Below are 16,211 nucleotides of genomic sequence, written 5' to 3'. Positions count from 1 at the left end.
CCCCCCCGTCCCCTGACAGCCCCCCTGGGACTCCTACCCCATCCAGCACCGCCTGCTCTCTGTCCCCTGACCACCCCCAAACCTCCCACCCCTGACTGCCCCCCGCCGCCCCATCCAACCCCGCTGTTCCCCGCCCCCTGCCCTCTATTCAACCCTGCCTGCCCCCTGCCTCCTAACTGCGCTGCCTGGAGCACCAGGTCAGGCTGCGGCTCTGCAACTGTGCTGCCCGGCTGCCCAGAGTGTTGAGCCGGCAGCATGGTGTGCTGAAGCTGCGCGGGCGGGGCCGGGGGAGAGCCTACTGGGCCAGGAGCTCAGGGGCCAGGCAGGAGGGTCCCGCAGGCCGAATGTGGCCTGTGGGCTGTAGTTTGCCCACCTCTGTTGTAAAGTGATTCTGAAAAATGGCAATGGGGGGTTTAATATGTATGGTTTCATTTATTTACATATCAGATTTGTTTGGTTTACAAGTAAAAAAAGATGTTTTTTCCAACTGCCATTTACAAAAAATAAAACATAATTGAGAAAAAAGTTAAGATTCTTTCCTTCTTCTGCAATCATACCAATAAAAAAAAGTTCATACAAGCCAATATCTCTCCAGTTACAACTGAGCAACCTCACTGCCTTCAATGGGTTTGCACAAATGTAGTTGACTGGAAGTTAATAAACTATTGATGATATACAAGGAAGTATAGGTTCCAGCTCACTTCCTTTTAGCTGTATTGGCTCCTGAAGTCTTAACAGGAGTAGAAAGTTATTTTTGTCCATGTTAAGTAGATGCATCTCTGAACACACCAGGAACGGGTGTACTGCATAAGGTGGTGCTAGTGTTATCATGAAGGAAGTGGGAGTTGTCTGTAATATTTTATGACTATGTCTCCTTGTTTGTTATTGTGATGTTTACTGTATGTATACAAGGGGTTAATTCAAACAGGGTTAGTTACAATAAGTAAAAAAGGATGTGTTAACACCTGACACAATGCAAAAAAACAGTCCCTTTGAGGGCTCTGTCTGATCCCCTGGTGAGCTGCCAAAACCGGTTTAACCAGATTCGAGAGATACAGGAGAAACAAAGGACATAACTGGACCTAAAAAAGCAATACCTTACTTGAAGGGTGCAGGAAAAGAGGGAGTAAAATGAGGTTTTGAGCTCAGGTGATCTGAGACTCTAGAGTCTGAGGTGTCTGTTATAAGATAGGCCTACCTAACACCATAAGTGAGACAGGTATGCAAGCAGACCTTGATTGTGTTACAAACTTTTTGTTTGTTTGTTTTGTTCCTACTTTAAGATTAAACAATACTTTGTTTTGAAAAGGCTGTTTGGGTTGCTTTGTTATCCACTTTGGAAAGGAAGTCTTGCTGGTGCCAATCTTAGTTGGCCTGCAGAAAAATCACAATTGGCACACACAAAGTGCTGTAGCTGGAGACCCGGTCTAAAAGTGAAAGACTCACAGGATTCCACCCCAAGACAGGTTAAGGTAGAGGCCTAACACCGGAAGGGTGCACTAATCAGACTCCTGGGAGGTACAGAATGAAGGTGCAGCTAGACCTGTAACTGTGACGGTTACATAAGCATTTTTCAAAGTAAAACGACATCTTAAGGCAGTAAACAGTTTCTCAGACTGTAACTAAAAAGAGATAACCTTGTAATTGACATCTGGGAAAAAAAATCAAGTATTCAATTATTTTGTAACTTCTAACTACTTTATGTAATATTTTTGTCTGTATAATTTAGGATAAGTAGAAGGTTTAACTTTTTTTTTTTTTTTTTTTTTTTTACAACGGTATGTTTTGTGATTTATCTATCTTATTAACCAAATTCCATACTACACAGAATGAACCCTTGTTTGTTGATCAAGGGTTTGTTGGAAGTCACCGCAGTTCTAGGATAAGATGTTCTCCCCTGTTCTGGCCCCTTTATACTGCATAAAAGGGCTGGAGTAGAATAAAGGGGCCACACAAGTCCCATATCTAGTTGGAGGAGGATTTCCCCCATAAAGATGCCCACAAATGCTTTGGCTTAGGGAGTGGTGCTGGAGGCAAGGCTGTAGGGGCATGTCAGAGTCACAGCCACACTGAGGTGATTCTGGGCAGTGCTACGACTCATACGACAGCCCAGGAAGCTGTTATAACTTTGGCTCTCCGGGGCTCTTTAAGATGTAGTGGAAATGTCTCAAGCTCCCAGAGTAACCCAGAAACGGAAGGGTGCAAAGATGGCTTAAAGCTCCCTTAGGGTATGTCTATACTATCCACCAGATTGGTGGCAGCGATCGATCCAGCGGGGGTTGATTTATTGCATCTAATCTAGACATGATAAATCGACCCCCGAGCGCTCTCCCGTCAACTCTTCTACTCCATTGGCGCAAGCGGAGTCGACGGGGGAGCAGCAGCAGTCGACTCACCGCAGTGAAGACACTGCGGGTGAGTAGATCTAAGTACATCAACTTCAGCTACATTATTCACGTAGCTGAAGTTGCGTAACTTAGATCGATCCTCTCCCCAGTGTAGACCAGGCCTAAGTACTTCATCCCCAGCTGCAAATTCTGTACTGTACCTCAGAGAGGAATACAGAATTTCACTCTCTGGTGTCTGCAGTTTATTAACCCAATTTTACCATGATATAAAAATAAATGCTGACATGTTTTTAAAAAAGTTTATTCTGCTTTGTTTACTGTTCTGAAATTGTCTGCCACATGCAGAATTCTGCATGCAACATGCAGACCCTCTGTTATTGGGAAACCTATTATTAAAAACCTTCCCCATTAACTTTCCCTGACCAGAAGAAAATAAAACAAACAAATCACTCAGTTGTCCCAATGAGATGATTTCTTATTTCAAGAATGATCTTTTAATGCCATATGATTTATCATTTCACCACAAATACATGGATGAAAATCAAATAACGTTTTAGATTTAAAAACAAATTACCAATTTTAAGTGCTAACTACTCCACCATGTTTCAGATATACATTTTTGCAAAGGATAACTTATCCAAATATGATATCATATTACTCACTACCTGTGCAGCTATTTTCTTCATGCTGTCTGGAGGAACATCTTTGAGATTAAGTGTGCTAGATGAGTAGTTCTGCTGTCCTGAAATGAATACATCCTCTTGGCATGGCTCTCCCGGGGTGGATGTCTGGGGATGCTTTGAACAGCACAGAAATAAGTAAGCAAATATTTCTTCAAATCATCAAAATGATTCAATATTTCTTAAAATATTAGAAAAAATTGCTCAATTTTTACATTTATTTTTGCTTGTAAGGATGCTAATCATATCATCTGAGTTTGCATGCAGAACTTAATCCTATTAATCAAGTCTGAGAGATCCATAAAATTTTACCCCAACTTTCAAAAAAAAAAATTACAACTGTTCAAGTTCTTAAAGCCACATAACACAGATGGTTCACAAGAAAGGTGAACAAATGTCCATGGCTGCTATGCATGGACTTACAGGATTAAAACAAATCTCTCTTTGACTTAATTCTGGTAGATTTAAACACCAGATCTTCATTCAGGTTGTTCAGTCTTGAAACTACCTTCATCTTTCTTTCCAACCTACATATCAACTTAATTTGCTTGATTGCCTCCAGACATCTTTAAATAAGGTTTACTTTACCAAATATTGAAAATAAATGGGTAAACCCCAACTTGGGTCTCTTTAGACCTGGATCAAATTCAGAATAAAAGGATCATCATCTACAGATCTGGTTACAGAGGAGGACAAAACAGAAAATAATCTTAGATCGCATGCGGAAGCCAATTAGAAAAACAATTTGTTTTGTAAGTTGTAATGCCTTGTAAAGAAGGTAGAGCATATGAACGCAAGGCAATTTAAATGTTTGGGTTCAGTGCCCAGGAATTCATAACACAAGTTTAAACTATTTTTATAATTATGACTGTGCTTTCCACGTATAAAAGGACAAAACTAATTATTGATTTAAAGACATATTTCATGTTTCCTTTTTCCCCTCTATATATTGCAATAGCCTACTGTAGGTACTCACACGAACAATGTGCACACCAGAACCTCTTCTGTCTGCAACACTCAAGGCAACACTACTCTGGCTGCCATGCAGATCCCTAGAGCTGCCATAGTGAAAGCTGCTAACTGCAGCATAATTGGAATTAAAGGACCTAGACAGCATGCTCTGAATAAAGAGGGGACAGATTTAACATAGAGATTAGTGCAGCATGCATAAACCACAGGACATGTTATACACAGACTTATACAGACATATATTCCATATCATGCAAAAATAAATACCATGCAATTAAATTAGCTGTGGCATCGTGAAGTACAAAAAACCTCAGTGACACTCTATTTACATTTTTTTATGATAAATCAACATGCAACCTAACATAGTACACATACAAAATTACATGTTCATAAGGCCATTCAGATGTATATGTGCTCAGGAAAACAATATAGATGTTTAACTCATCTAAATTGTCATACCTTAATTATTTCCAACATATCCAATAGGTATGTTGGTGGAAAGGAAAAACTGACAGCCAAGATGCACTTGTGCTGAAATTATTTCATTCTCAGCAGAGCCATTATTTTGTCTCAACAGTTTTCAAGATTATTTGTCCAACAATGAAAATTTTTTCAGCCACAGACATTTTGTTTGTTTTTTCTACCAACACAAAAGTAACACGAAATAAATAACATGCACTCAGACAAATTTACTGAGCAGAGATTTACCTAGCAGGGAATGTAAGTTCAAGAAAACTTGGAGGCTTTTTTTTTTTTTTTTTTAAAGCTACAGTACCTTGCAACATTGACCTCTGTAGTACTGGCAATGGTTTCAAAAAAAAGCAGCAAGAGCATTACCGCCTTGCCCCCACGAAGTTTTGTCTTGCCAAAACAAATGAAAGAACAGGAATATCCAAAATAAAGAAGGGGAAAGTCCCAAAATTAACCAAACTGACAAATGAACTAGACACCTATTTAAACACTGACACTGAATCCTTTGCGTGACAATATTTGTGTACAAAAAATTACATTCATAATGTTAAGGATACGCCACAAAACATCAAAAGCCAGGAAGTGCATTTTTGTTTGTTTCTATGAAATTCCTGTGTGATTGTTTTCAGTTAAAAAAGGTCTCACAAAAAGTTCCAAACTTATAATTGGACTATAAAATACTATAACCACTGTGGGTGAATACTTTTTTTTTTTTTTTTTTTTAAATGCACATACAATACTGATTTTTGGAATGCATACTAGTCACCAGAGACTACACTACTAGGAGCGTTCCCACTACATTACACTTGTGGGATGCTCCATCCAACGCCACTGACCACTGGGAACCTACTAAATCAGCAATGCCCATTGGGACTACATGGTGGTTCTTACAGCACCAACTGTTTGGAACCCAGGACATAAGAGGCTGTACAGTCCCCAGCTGTCTCACTTTGTTTTGCTAAGCCTGGGAATACAATGCCAAAGGAAAGGGGAAGATGGGTGAGCAGCGTGAGATGGGTGAGAATCTGCTAAGGCAACTTTAAGAAAACCACAGTTACCTTTCTTCAAATAACCTCTATCATTTAAGGTGGTCTCAACATATTCCCATTTGTGGAACTCTAGCAAAGCATTCCAACCCCCAGGAAAGAGTCCTAATTAAACAAGGATTGCAGTATTACCCTTCCAAAGTGGGCATGAGATCTAAATGACAAATAAAATAAAAAATAGTGCTGTGTAAACATGTGGGCAAAAGTCCAGGTGGCAGCCTTGAAGATTTCTATCACGGAAACATTACAGATGCAGGCCACTGATGTTGTCTGAGCTAATGAAAAAAGCATTAAGACTTTGAGGTACTGACCCCATAGTTAAAACATACACGTGCCAAAAAATGATCTAATTGACATCATTCTGCTCCCATTCTGACTAACAAATCATAGTAAATGCTAACAAAAGATTAAGAACACCTTGAACAGTTGAATTAAGCAAAGAAGGTATTTACACATTATTTCTTTGGGAAAAGCAGAGGAATGAGTTAAAAAGAGGAGGTTTTTCAACTGATTTTTATGGTCACCAGGAAGCTAAAGGAAATCTGCCAATGTAGCCATGAGCACCCTCTGAATAGAAACCTATGATCCACTCCTGTGCTCATGGATCCATGGCAACATTTTGTTCTCTCTCTACAAGAGCATCAGGTCTCCTGGTGGAGATACGCCAAACCCTCCAAAACTATGTTTCTTCTTCCTCTTCACCATCTCCTCCACTGAACACAGTGTACTGTCTCACAATTCAAAAAGATTTGTTTCAGTTAAATACTTAAAATGGGAACTTGCAACAAGATAAATACGGAAACACTACCCTGACATGATGTAAAGTACATTTAAGTAATCCATATCCTTAAAGACAATTTGGTGAAAAAGATTAAAGGCTTTTAAAACAGAATAAAGCTCAATCTGTGCAAGAAGCTAAAAAAAAACAAAAAAACAAAACAAAACAAAACGAAACACACCCAGGGCATGGATGATCAAATATTTCTTGGCAGCTTATATATACACACTTATTTGTGACCACTAGAGAGCAGCTTTACATTATAAGGAAAAAGGAATGGCTTCTATGGGTAAAGTAACTGATTTTTTGTGATGTGTTGTCCAAATGTTCCACTTCTGGTTCACATGTAACACCAGAATCTTTCTGAGTAGCAGTGTCTGTTGTGGCCTGTGTGCCTTCCCAGCACTCCTTAGCCAAGGGCATAAAGGATTTGGCAGCTGCATCAAATCTCCAGCTCCTTTATTTACGCCAAATATAATTTAGCAAGGATTCCCCAATAGCAGGAAAGGAGGGCAGGTCATGGAAAACATGTGCCTAACACATCTTGAAAAGCCAGAATTACTGTAGAAACGTCTTTCTTCAAGTGATTGTCCACATGTATTCCACTCCGGATTACTCAAGTGATAACTTGCATGGAGACAGCAAGCACTACTAGAGTTTACTGGAAAAAAGACTGCATGACAAAGCAGGCTTCAGACAGGGAGATCTACACTAGGGAATAGTGCTGGGCGAAGGTGTGAACTAACTCCAGGTAGCTGCTCAGCAAATCTCTAAGACTGGGACACCTTGCAGGAAAACTGCAGAGGTTGCCTGAGTTCTGGCGGAATGGGTCCAAATGAGTCACCACATAGTTTGTCTTAATACGATCTGAGACCCATTTTGAAAGTATTTGGCTGAAGATAGGTTGACCCTTCATTCTGTCAGCAAATGCTAGGAACAATCTAGACACAACAAAGCCTTTTAAGAGCCCTCCTAGACAGTAGGAAGAGACATGACAATGTTGAAGGTGCAGCTCAACGTCTAGTTGGCAGCTGGTATCAAGTGGAGTACCCAGGGGTCGGTCCTGGGGCCAGTTTTGTTCAACATCTTCATTAATGATCTGGATGATGGGATGGATTGCACCCTCAGCAAGTTCGCATATGACACTAAGCTGGAGGGAGAGGTAGATATGCTGGAGGATAGGGATAGGGTCCAGAGTGACGTAGACAAATTGGAGGATTGGGCCAAAAGAAATCTGATGAGATTCTACACGGACAAGGGCAGAGTCCTGCACTTAAGACGGAAGAATCCCATGGATGAGGCTGGGGACCAATTGGCTAAGCAGCAGTTCCACAGAAAAGGACCTGGGGATTTCAGTGGATGAGAAGCTGGACATGAGTCAGCAGCGTGCCCTTGTTGCCAAGAAGGCTAACAGCACAGTGGGCTGCATTAGTGGGAGCACTGCCAGCAGACCGAGGGAAATGATTCTTCCCCTCTATTCAGCAATGGTGGGGCCGCATCTGGAGTACTGAGTCCAGTTTTGGGCCCCCCACTACAGAAAGGATGTGGACAAACTGGAGATAGTCCAGCAGAGGGCAACAAACATGATTAGGGGGCTGGAGCACGTGACTTATCAGGAGAAGCCGAGGGAACTGGGCTTATTTAGTCTGCAGAAGAGAAGAGTGAGGAGGGATTTGATAGCAGCCTTTAACTACCTGAAGGGGGGTTCCCAAAGAGGATGGAGCTTGGCTGTTCTCAGTGGTGGCAGATGACAGAACAAGGAGCAATGGTCTCAAGTTGCAGTAGGGGAGGTCTATGTTGGATATTAGGAAACACTATTTCAACTGGAGAGTGGTGAAGCACTGGAATGGGTTACCTAAGGAGGTGATGGAATCTCCTTCCTCAGTGGTTTTTAAGGCCTGGCTTGACAAAGCCCTGGCTGGGATGATTTAGTTCGGGTTGGTCCTGCTTTGAGCAGGCGGTTGGACTAGACCACCTGAGGTCTCTTCCAACCCTAACCTTCCATGATTCAGCTCTCCCTGGGTGGTGTGAGATTTGGGAAAGAAGACAAGTAAATGGATCATTTGGTTAAGATGAAAATCAAACCACTTTGGGTAAAAACTTTAGATGAGATTTTAAAAAAGTTACTTTGTCTTTGTGGAATACTGTATAAGGTGGACCCACCATACGGGCCTGAATCTCTTCAGGCTGAGGTTATGGCCATAGGAAGGAGGTCTTCATAGAAAAGTGGTATAAGGAACAGGTTGCCGTAGGCTCTAAAAGAGGTTCCATCAAAGCTGTGAAGACAACGCACAGGTCCCAAGAGGGCGGCATCTTTCTAACTGGTGGGAAACTATGGAGGATACCTTTGACAAGACACTATCGCATAACAGAAGGTGTGGCCTTCCATCAGAGGATCATGGGCAGAGATGGCTGCCAAATGTACTTGACAGAACAGATGGAAGAGTCCAAATGCTTTTAGATGAGGAAACAGTCCAGGATGGCAGTCACTGGTGCTTCCAAAGAAGTGAAATTATTCTCCAGCACCCAGATAGATAATCTCTTCTATTCAGCAGCATAGGTCAGTCTGGTGGAATCTTTTCTGCTGCAAATCAGGATGTTTTGAAATGCTATACAGCAGCCATCAGCCATGCTGTGAGATGGAGAGGTGCTAAGTTCAGGTGAAGGACTTTTCTACCTGGTTGTGTATTATCTCAGGGTGTGTTTCAGGGAGCATGATCAGGAGCCATGACAACAGGTTTATGAGGTCTGAGAACCAAAAGTGCCTGGGCCATGCTGGGGCTATCCTTATTACCAGAGCCCCAGCTTATCTGATCTTCCCAGGGAATCTCTGTATCAGAGGAATTGGGGAATAGGCATACATGAGTCCCGGTGACCACACAATCAGAAATGCATCTGAAGGGGAGCTGGGACTGGCTCCTCCCCTGGAACAGAATCTGAGGCACTTCTCTTACTGGTCAGATGGCAAACCGGCCCAAAACTGGAAGCTCACAGGTGCAAAAAGAGGTCTCACAGCATGGAGTCCTTGCGTGATCATTCATGGCTGAGTACTGACGACTGAGTTGGTCTGCGAAGCTGTTTTGTAGACCAGAATGATGTAATGCTACTGATGTGACATGGTGACTGATACATGGTGACTGATACACCATTCTCAAAGGTGGTTTGGCTCCTGGCACAACCGTGATAGTGAAAGCATTCCTGTGGTCGATACAGTACGTTGCTGTGGTGTTGTCAATGAGCATCTGTACTGTGGCATCTCAAAGAAATGGGAAGAAGGCTATGCATGTCAGCTGAATGGCTCTCAGTTCCAGGATGTTTATGTGAAGCCTGGCCTCTTGGGTGGAATGGAAGCCTTGGATCTGAAGCAGCCCCGATGAGCTCTCCATCCTACTGAAGATTCATGTCACTAGTTATGCTGGGAAGAGATGGAGAAGGGCACCGTGCTGCACACATGTAGAGGGTCCTTCCACCAATCGATCAAGGAGAGGACTTCCTGGAGAAATGTGAATAGCATGTCTCAGTGGTATCTGCCTGGTTGATACACTAATCTCAAGAACCCTTGTATGGAACATAGGTGAAATCTGGTAAACTGTACTGCACAGATGCGTGAAACCCTGGGACCAATGAGTTTCAGATTGTCAGGTGAGACTGAAGCTATCTGACCTGAGAATTCGAATGATAAGAAATCTGTCCTGTGGGCGGGCAGGCCTTCACCAGTGAGGAGTTCAACACTGCTCCTTATGAAGTCTACAGTCTGACTTGACTCTGAGGGCCAACGTGGCAAAAAGAGCCAGGACTGCTCAGATGGAGTTATACTGAGGTGACTGACCTCAGACCAATCAGTCATTGAGGTAAGCATAGATCTGAATTCCTTCTCTTCTCAGATGTGCAACCATGACTACCAGGCATTTGATGAAGACCCTGTGCCACATGGAGGCCAAAGGGAAGCACTCTGTACTGGTAGTGAGACTTTTCCCCCAAGAAACCGGAGATATTTCTTGTGGGGCAGGAGTGTTGCAATATGAAAGTGTGTGTCTTGTAAGACGAGCGTTGTGAACCAGTCTTGAGAATCCAGTAGTGATTATGGATGCTAGGGTCACCATCCTGAACTTGTTGAGTTGTTTGTGTTCCAGGATAGGGTACCATCCCCCTTTCTTCTCTGGGACCAGGAAATATATATATATATAAAAACAACCAACCACCACCCTGCCTTGGAATTCCACGGGCACTACATCTGCTATGAGGGAGTCCATTTCCCTCCTGAGCAATATCTTGTGAGAAGGGTCCCAGATGGAAGGGACTAGAATGGGATGGAATATCCCTTCTCCACATTCCCCAGGATCCACTGATCCAAACCATCTGATTCCATGTCTCCTGAAACAAACTTAAACAATTCCCAAAGGAGAGAAAATTTGTCTCTGCAAGACGCTTAACCACACCATCAAACCTACTATTATGAGGTTGATGGAAGGTGTGTAATGGAGGAGGAACAGGCTTTTAATTAATAGTAGCTAAATAAATGGCTACAGTTTAGTTTAGTCAAATTTTGGGATTATATCTCCTCATCTGGAACCTCTTCCTCCAAGGCTTGGAAGATCTCTGCTGACTGTAAATAATATGAGGATGGTTGCCTCTGCATCTGACAGAGTTGAGACTTGTTCAGTTTCTTTCTGGGAACCAGAGCATACATGCCCAGGGAGCACAAAGTCGCTCTTGAATCCTTCAGTATGTGAAGAACCCCACCAGTTGCAGATTCCTCAAAGGGACTACAACCAGGAGGCCCTGTGCATTATTACTGCTGTAGCAATACCACAGGCCACCATATGAGAAGTGTCAAGAGAGACCTGTAATGAGATCCATGCAACCAGCTGTCCTTCCTGCACTAGGGATTTTTATCTGTCGCAAATTGAGATATGTGATCCCAAGTCAGGAAGTCTCATTTAGCGAGGAGTGCTTGGTAAGTGGCAGTGAACTTTGTAGGTGATTGAACAATATGACTTCTGACCAAAGAGGTCAGCTTTTTTTTTTTAAGGGGGCTTTTTCCTGGGAGTCGCTTTAGGTTCATCCTGTTTCTTGGACCTCTCTTGGATCTCTGGTGTTGAATAGTTATAGAAATATTCAAAACTTTTGATGGGGCCCTGATAGGGCAGATCTGCTTTCTTTTAGATGTAGGTGCTTCTGAGGCAGGAGTCTGCCAAAGTCTTCTGGCTGGTTCCAAGTGCCATCATTTAATAGCATTGCCAATTTAGCAGGGGCCAATAAGTGCAGGCTGTCAAGAAGTTTGTGTGATTACTCTTGCAGTATATTGACCAGAATTTCCAGGGTGTCCACCATTCTCCTGAGGAGTTACTGGAAAATCTATTGATTGTCAGATTGAATTAGAACAACTGAGGTCGGCTTTCGTCTGGCAAAGAGGAGGAGATTTTTGGCTTCTGTTTCCTGTAAGTCCTCCTGCTCCCTCTCTGCATTAGGAGGCAGCTGACTGGGGTGGCTTTCTTGCGGTCCCAAAAGAGAGGGTGACCTTGCCTTCATCTCCTGAGGGGCTGTTGGAATCCTGAGAGTAGAGTGCCCAAAAGGACCACAAATGCATGGGATTCTGGAAAGGGGGTACAGGCAAGGTTAAGTATCATGCAGGATACAGCTCAAAGACATCTCCATAGTCTCTCTTGTGGGAGTGGTCTCTGATTGTCCTTTCACACAGGCTAGGGTCATATCATTCTGGGGTGTGTTGCCTATCACCTAATCCTCTGAGGCCAAGGAGGAGAAGGAATACATCTCCTCCACAGGTGGAGCATCTCTCTCATGTGCTCGAAAGGGACAAGGCAGCTCCTGTCGTTGCAGTGCAAGGTTCGCAACCTGTGACGATAGTTTCTTAGTAGAAGACAGCAATAGAGACTCAGGCTGATCTGAAACTGCCAAGTCTCCCAGTACTGGTGAAGCATGTAGGTACCATGAAGAAGAGGGGGGAAGGCTGGCTGGTATTGTCAAATGTGGACTCGAAGCAATCAGTGCTGAGCTTTTCAGTACCAAAGGCAGCATCTAGGTCAGAACACTTTCTGGTGCCAGGTGGTCTGAAGAGCACTCCTGCACTGCTGACTTCAGTGCTGAGTGTTTTGATCCAATCACAGGACTATCAATGACTCCTGGAGAGTTTGCTCAGACTGGTCAGTGGTCGCTCAGTGGCGAGGCATCAGCAGAACCTGATCTGGGTCTTGAATTGCCTCCTAGGCTGTATTGGCTCAGGACGAGAGAGAGAATACAATGCAAACAGTGCTCCTTATGTCTTCTCTCTTCAGAGGACCTGGGTGAGGTTTTGGCCAACTCCAGGATAGAGGAATGGGACTGCTTTATAACCTTAGATACGGCACATCGGGGTGCGTGTAGGACACAGATGTGGCTGCAATGCACAATGCTACACACACAAAAAATTCCAGTCTTGTGTGGATGGGATGCATGCACTCCAGACATGGAACACACTTGAAGAGACTTTCTTCCACTTACAAAAAAAGTAACGTAGTGTAGTGAACAATCAAACAATTTTTATTGAATTTTCAAGTCTCTATATGAAGATCTATTTTCAAAAAGGTCTTAGCTATCATTTTTCCTCTCGTTGCATAGTTTCAGGTTGCTCAATTATGATAGGAGCATATCCCTTACGTGATTTAAATTGGCTTACAATATTCATTGCTATGCTGAAGTTAGTCATTAATCTTATTTGCTAGACTTCAGGCTTTCATTTGATCCCTTATGAAAACTGCTGCTTGAAATGATTTCCCCTTTACATCACCAGGCGAAAATGTCCAAGAGTGTCACAAAACAAGAATTAGCTTCTCTGGTTTTGATTTATAGGCAGCCTTTGATGTTTTAGAATTTTAAAAGATTGTTCTTGTATAAGTTTAGAAACTATGGAACTTATAACTTTACAAAAATAATTTATGAAAACTTTTACTAAAAATCCCTAAATAGAAATAATAAGTATGTTATATAAACCACTGAAAGTCAGGTAATGCAAAGCAAAGGTGAACAGTGATCTTAACCATACTACTATGTAAAAGTACAGGCACCAATGTATGAATTAAAGATGGAGATATTATTCTTAAATTTGTATTTCCTGATTTTTTTTTTTCATTTGGTAACCGTTACAATGCTTAAACACAGCAGATTCTTTTAATCTGTTAATTTCCTCTGTTGTGAAATGTTTGTTAAAGAATATGTATTTGTGATCTTCTAAATTAACAATACAGTTTCTTTCCCCAGCATACATCCCAGAGGTCTAGAATACAGTATGGAATAACCTCCTACAGAATTAAAAGCCCATTTTGAGTTATAAACAGAAGCACACCTGAAACTATCAACTTCTGATTTATGGGACTCCCATAATTTAAGTGACCTGAAAAACAAAAAACTTAACAACAACAACAAAAAGGTACGGAAACTGTAATGCTATTTCCTAAATGCCTTAAACAGAAAGGGACAGAGAAACATGCAGCAAATAACTGGATTTTCACATTCCTCACTATTGTATTGGCCAGCCGTCTCTCGAAGCCAGCCAAGAAAAGCACATCTGTGGCTCTTTTGACATTCATGGCATGGTTTTGAGATGTTTATCATGTACCAAAACAATATAAAAATAAATGCTACCTATAAAAGCACACTCACAGAGAAAGAGGAAGTCTCTCACACAACCACATACATCTCCGCACTGTGCTCAGACTGCTGAATGAAAAACCACTGTAAAAACTAATAGCATTATTTATAAAAACAAAGCCACCCTCTTAAATCTTAAAGAAAAAATAAACCTAGCAGTTCCAACAAACTAAACTAGACTGGTGGAAGGGAAGGATAAGAATTAAGGAGACAGCATTTATTACACAATACCATTCCAATAGGAAAAAAAGTAAGGGGTTATTAAACACATGGAGGGAAAGGATGAGCTGTGAGGGCAGCAAATTTCACACTCTGGTTCTTACACTACCCTTATCACCTACTATCTGGTGTCATTCAGTAATGTAGTAGGTGCCCTGCCTAACATTTGTAAAGTCACAAACTGACATAGTTCCCTCCGGTACTTCATTCACTGAAGCGCAAGCACTCTGAGGTCTGGTTTGTTTGGACCATCAGTACTATAGGTTTTGGCAGAAAAAAGTCTCTGTTGCCCAGACACTACTGGCAGAGCTCGTCCCATTCTCTCATCTTATCCCCAGGGGGAGAATGGTGCATAAAGTGTAGTATTTTGTTTAGCTAGGGTTGTTTTTGTTCTTTATGTCTACGCTTCTATGTATTTATACAAGAGAAGGCGAGGTTGAAGACGTGCACATTACACTGGGAGTGGAAAGTGGTGAGGTCTGTGATTGTTAGGACCCTACCAAATTCACAGCCATGAAAAATGCATCAGACCGTGAAATCTGGTCTTTTGTAAAAAGAAAAGGAGTACTTGTGGCACCTTAGAGACTAACCAATTTATTTGAGCATGAGCTTTCGTGAGCTACAGCTCACTTCATCGGATGCATACCGTGGAAACTGCAGCAGACTTTATATACACACAGAGAATATGAAACAATACCTCCTCCCACCCCACTGTCCTGCTGGTAATAGCTTATCTAAAGTGATCATCAGGTTGGGCCATTTCCAGCACAAATCCAGGTTTTCTCACCCTCCACCCCCACACACAAATTCACTCTCCTGCTGGTGATAGCCCATCCAAAGTGACAACTCTTTACACAATGTGCATGATAATCAAGTTGGGCCATTTCCTGCACAAATCCAGGTTCTCTCACCCCCTCACCCCCCTCCCAAAAACCACACACACAAACTCACTATCCTGCTGGTAATAGCTCATCCAAAGTGACCACTCTCCCTACAATGTGCATGATAATCAAGGTGGGCCATTTCCAGCACAAATCCAGGTTCTCTCTCACACACACCCCCCCCCATACACACACAAACTCACTCTCCTGCTGGTAATAGCTCATCCAAACTGGTCTTTTGTGTGCCTTTATCCTATACTATACAGATTTCATTGAAGGAGACCAGCGTTTCTCAAACTGGGGGTCCTGACCCAAACTGGAGTTGCAGGGGGTTCGCAAGGTTATTCTAGCGGAGTAATGATAAGCGATGGATTAGCTACTGGGCCAATGGGGTCTGTGCCCAGGGGCACCAGCCAATTGGGGGGCCCACACGCCATACTCTGCCTCCCTGGTGCTGCTGCTGTTGAGTGGGGTTGGGGCAGGGGGGCTTGCTCTGCTCCACCTGCCTGGCACTCCTGCCAGGGAGTAGGGCAAGTTTCCATGCCCCGACCCTGCTCCCCAGCAGGAGCACAGGCAGTGAGGGATGGGGGTGATTGCAGGCATAAGGAGTGGGGCAGGCCCCCCACTTGCTCTGGCCCAGAGCCCCAGAAAAGCGTAATCCGCCACTGGTCACGGTTTTGCCACCCTTACTTCTGCGCTGCCTTCAGAGGTGGGTGATTGGAGAGCAGCAGCTGTTGGCCAGGTGCCCAGCTCTGAAGGCAGCATCCCGCTAGCAGCAGCACAGAAGTAAGGGTAGCAATACCATACAATTACAACACCGTGAAATTTCAGATTTAGATGGCTGAAATAATGAATTTTATGATTTTAAAAATCCTATGACTGTGAAATTGACCAAAATGGACTGAGTCTGGTAGGGCCATAGTGATGGTCCTTAGTTTCTGTGGGTACTCAAGGATCCACCACAATAAAAGCACTATTGTGAGATCCTTAAAATGTACATGATATCAGAGCTCACGTACCTACCCAGATAAGGCTTGAATCAGAGTTTACAACTTATTCCTACAAGGAGGGAATTATAATAATTAAGATTCTTGGTCATGAGGGCTAATGTTGCTGTTTTGATATTATCACATAAAAAGAAGATTACAGCCTGAAAAAAATTGTGCAGATTC

The 16,211-nt window shown here is 42.8% G+C and overlaps 1 protein-coding gene across 11 annotated transcripts in view; it reads right to left on the bottom strand.

Annotated features, from left to right (window-relative positions):
- The window catches only part of ERBIN (erbb2 interacting protein), a 225,299-nt gene that overhangs the window by 14,803 nt on the left and 194,285 nt on the right, over window positions 1–16,211 (bottom strand). For 8 of the 11 annotated variants that reach the window (XM_048851872.2, XM_048851875.2, XM_048851877.2 and 5 more), the window contains 2 exons: window positions 4,005–4,148; window positions 3,011–3,145 (listed from right to left, as the gene is read on the bottom strand). In XM_048851872.2, the coding sequence (XP_048707829.2) occupies window positions 3,011–3,145; window positions 4,005–4,148 (279 nt within the window). The remainder of the gene's footprint in view (window positions 1–3,010; window positions 3,146–4,004; window positions 4,149–16,211) is intronic. The other 3 variants (XM_048851882.2, XM_048851883.2, XM_048851884.2) reach the window with 3 other exon arrangements.

Source organism: Caretta caretta, chromosome 5 (assembly GCF_965140235.1).
Source record: "Caretta caretta isolate rCarCar2 chromosome 5, rCarCar1.hap1, whole genome shotgun sequence".
Classification (NCBI taxonomy): domain Eukaryota; kingdom Metazoa; phylum Chordata; order Testudines; family Cheloniidae; genus Caretta; species Caretta caretta.
The sequence above is the reverse complement of the archived record's forward strand: the minus strand, read 5'-3'. Positions and strand labels throughout refer to the sequence as shown.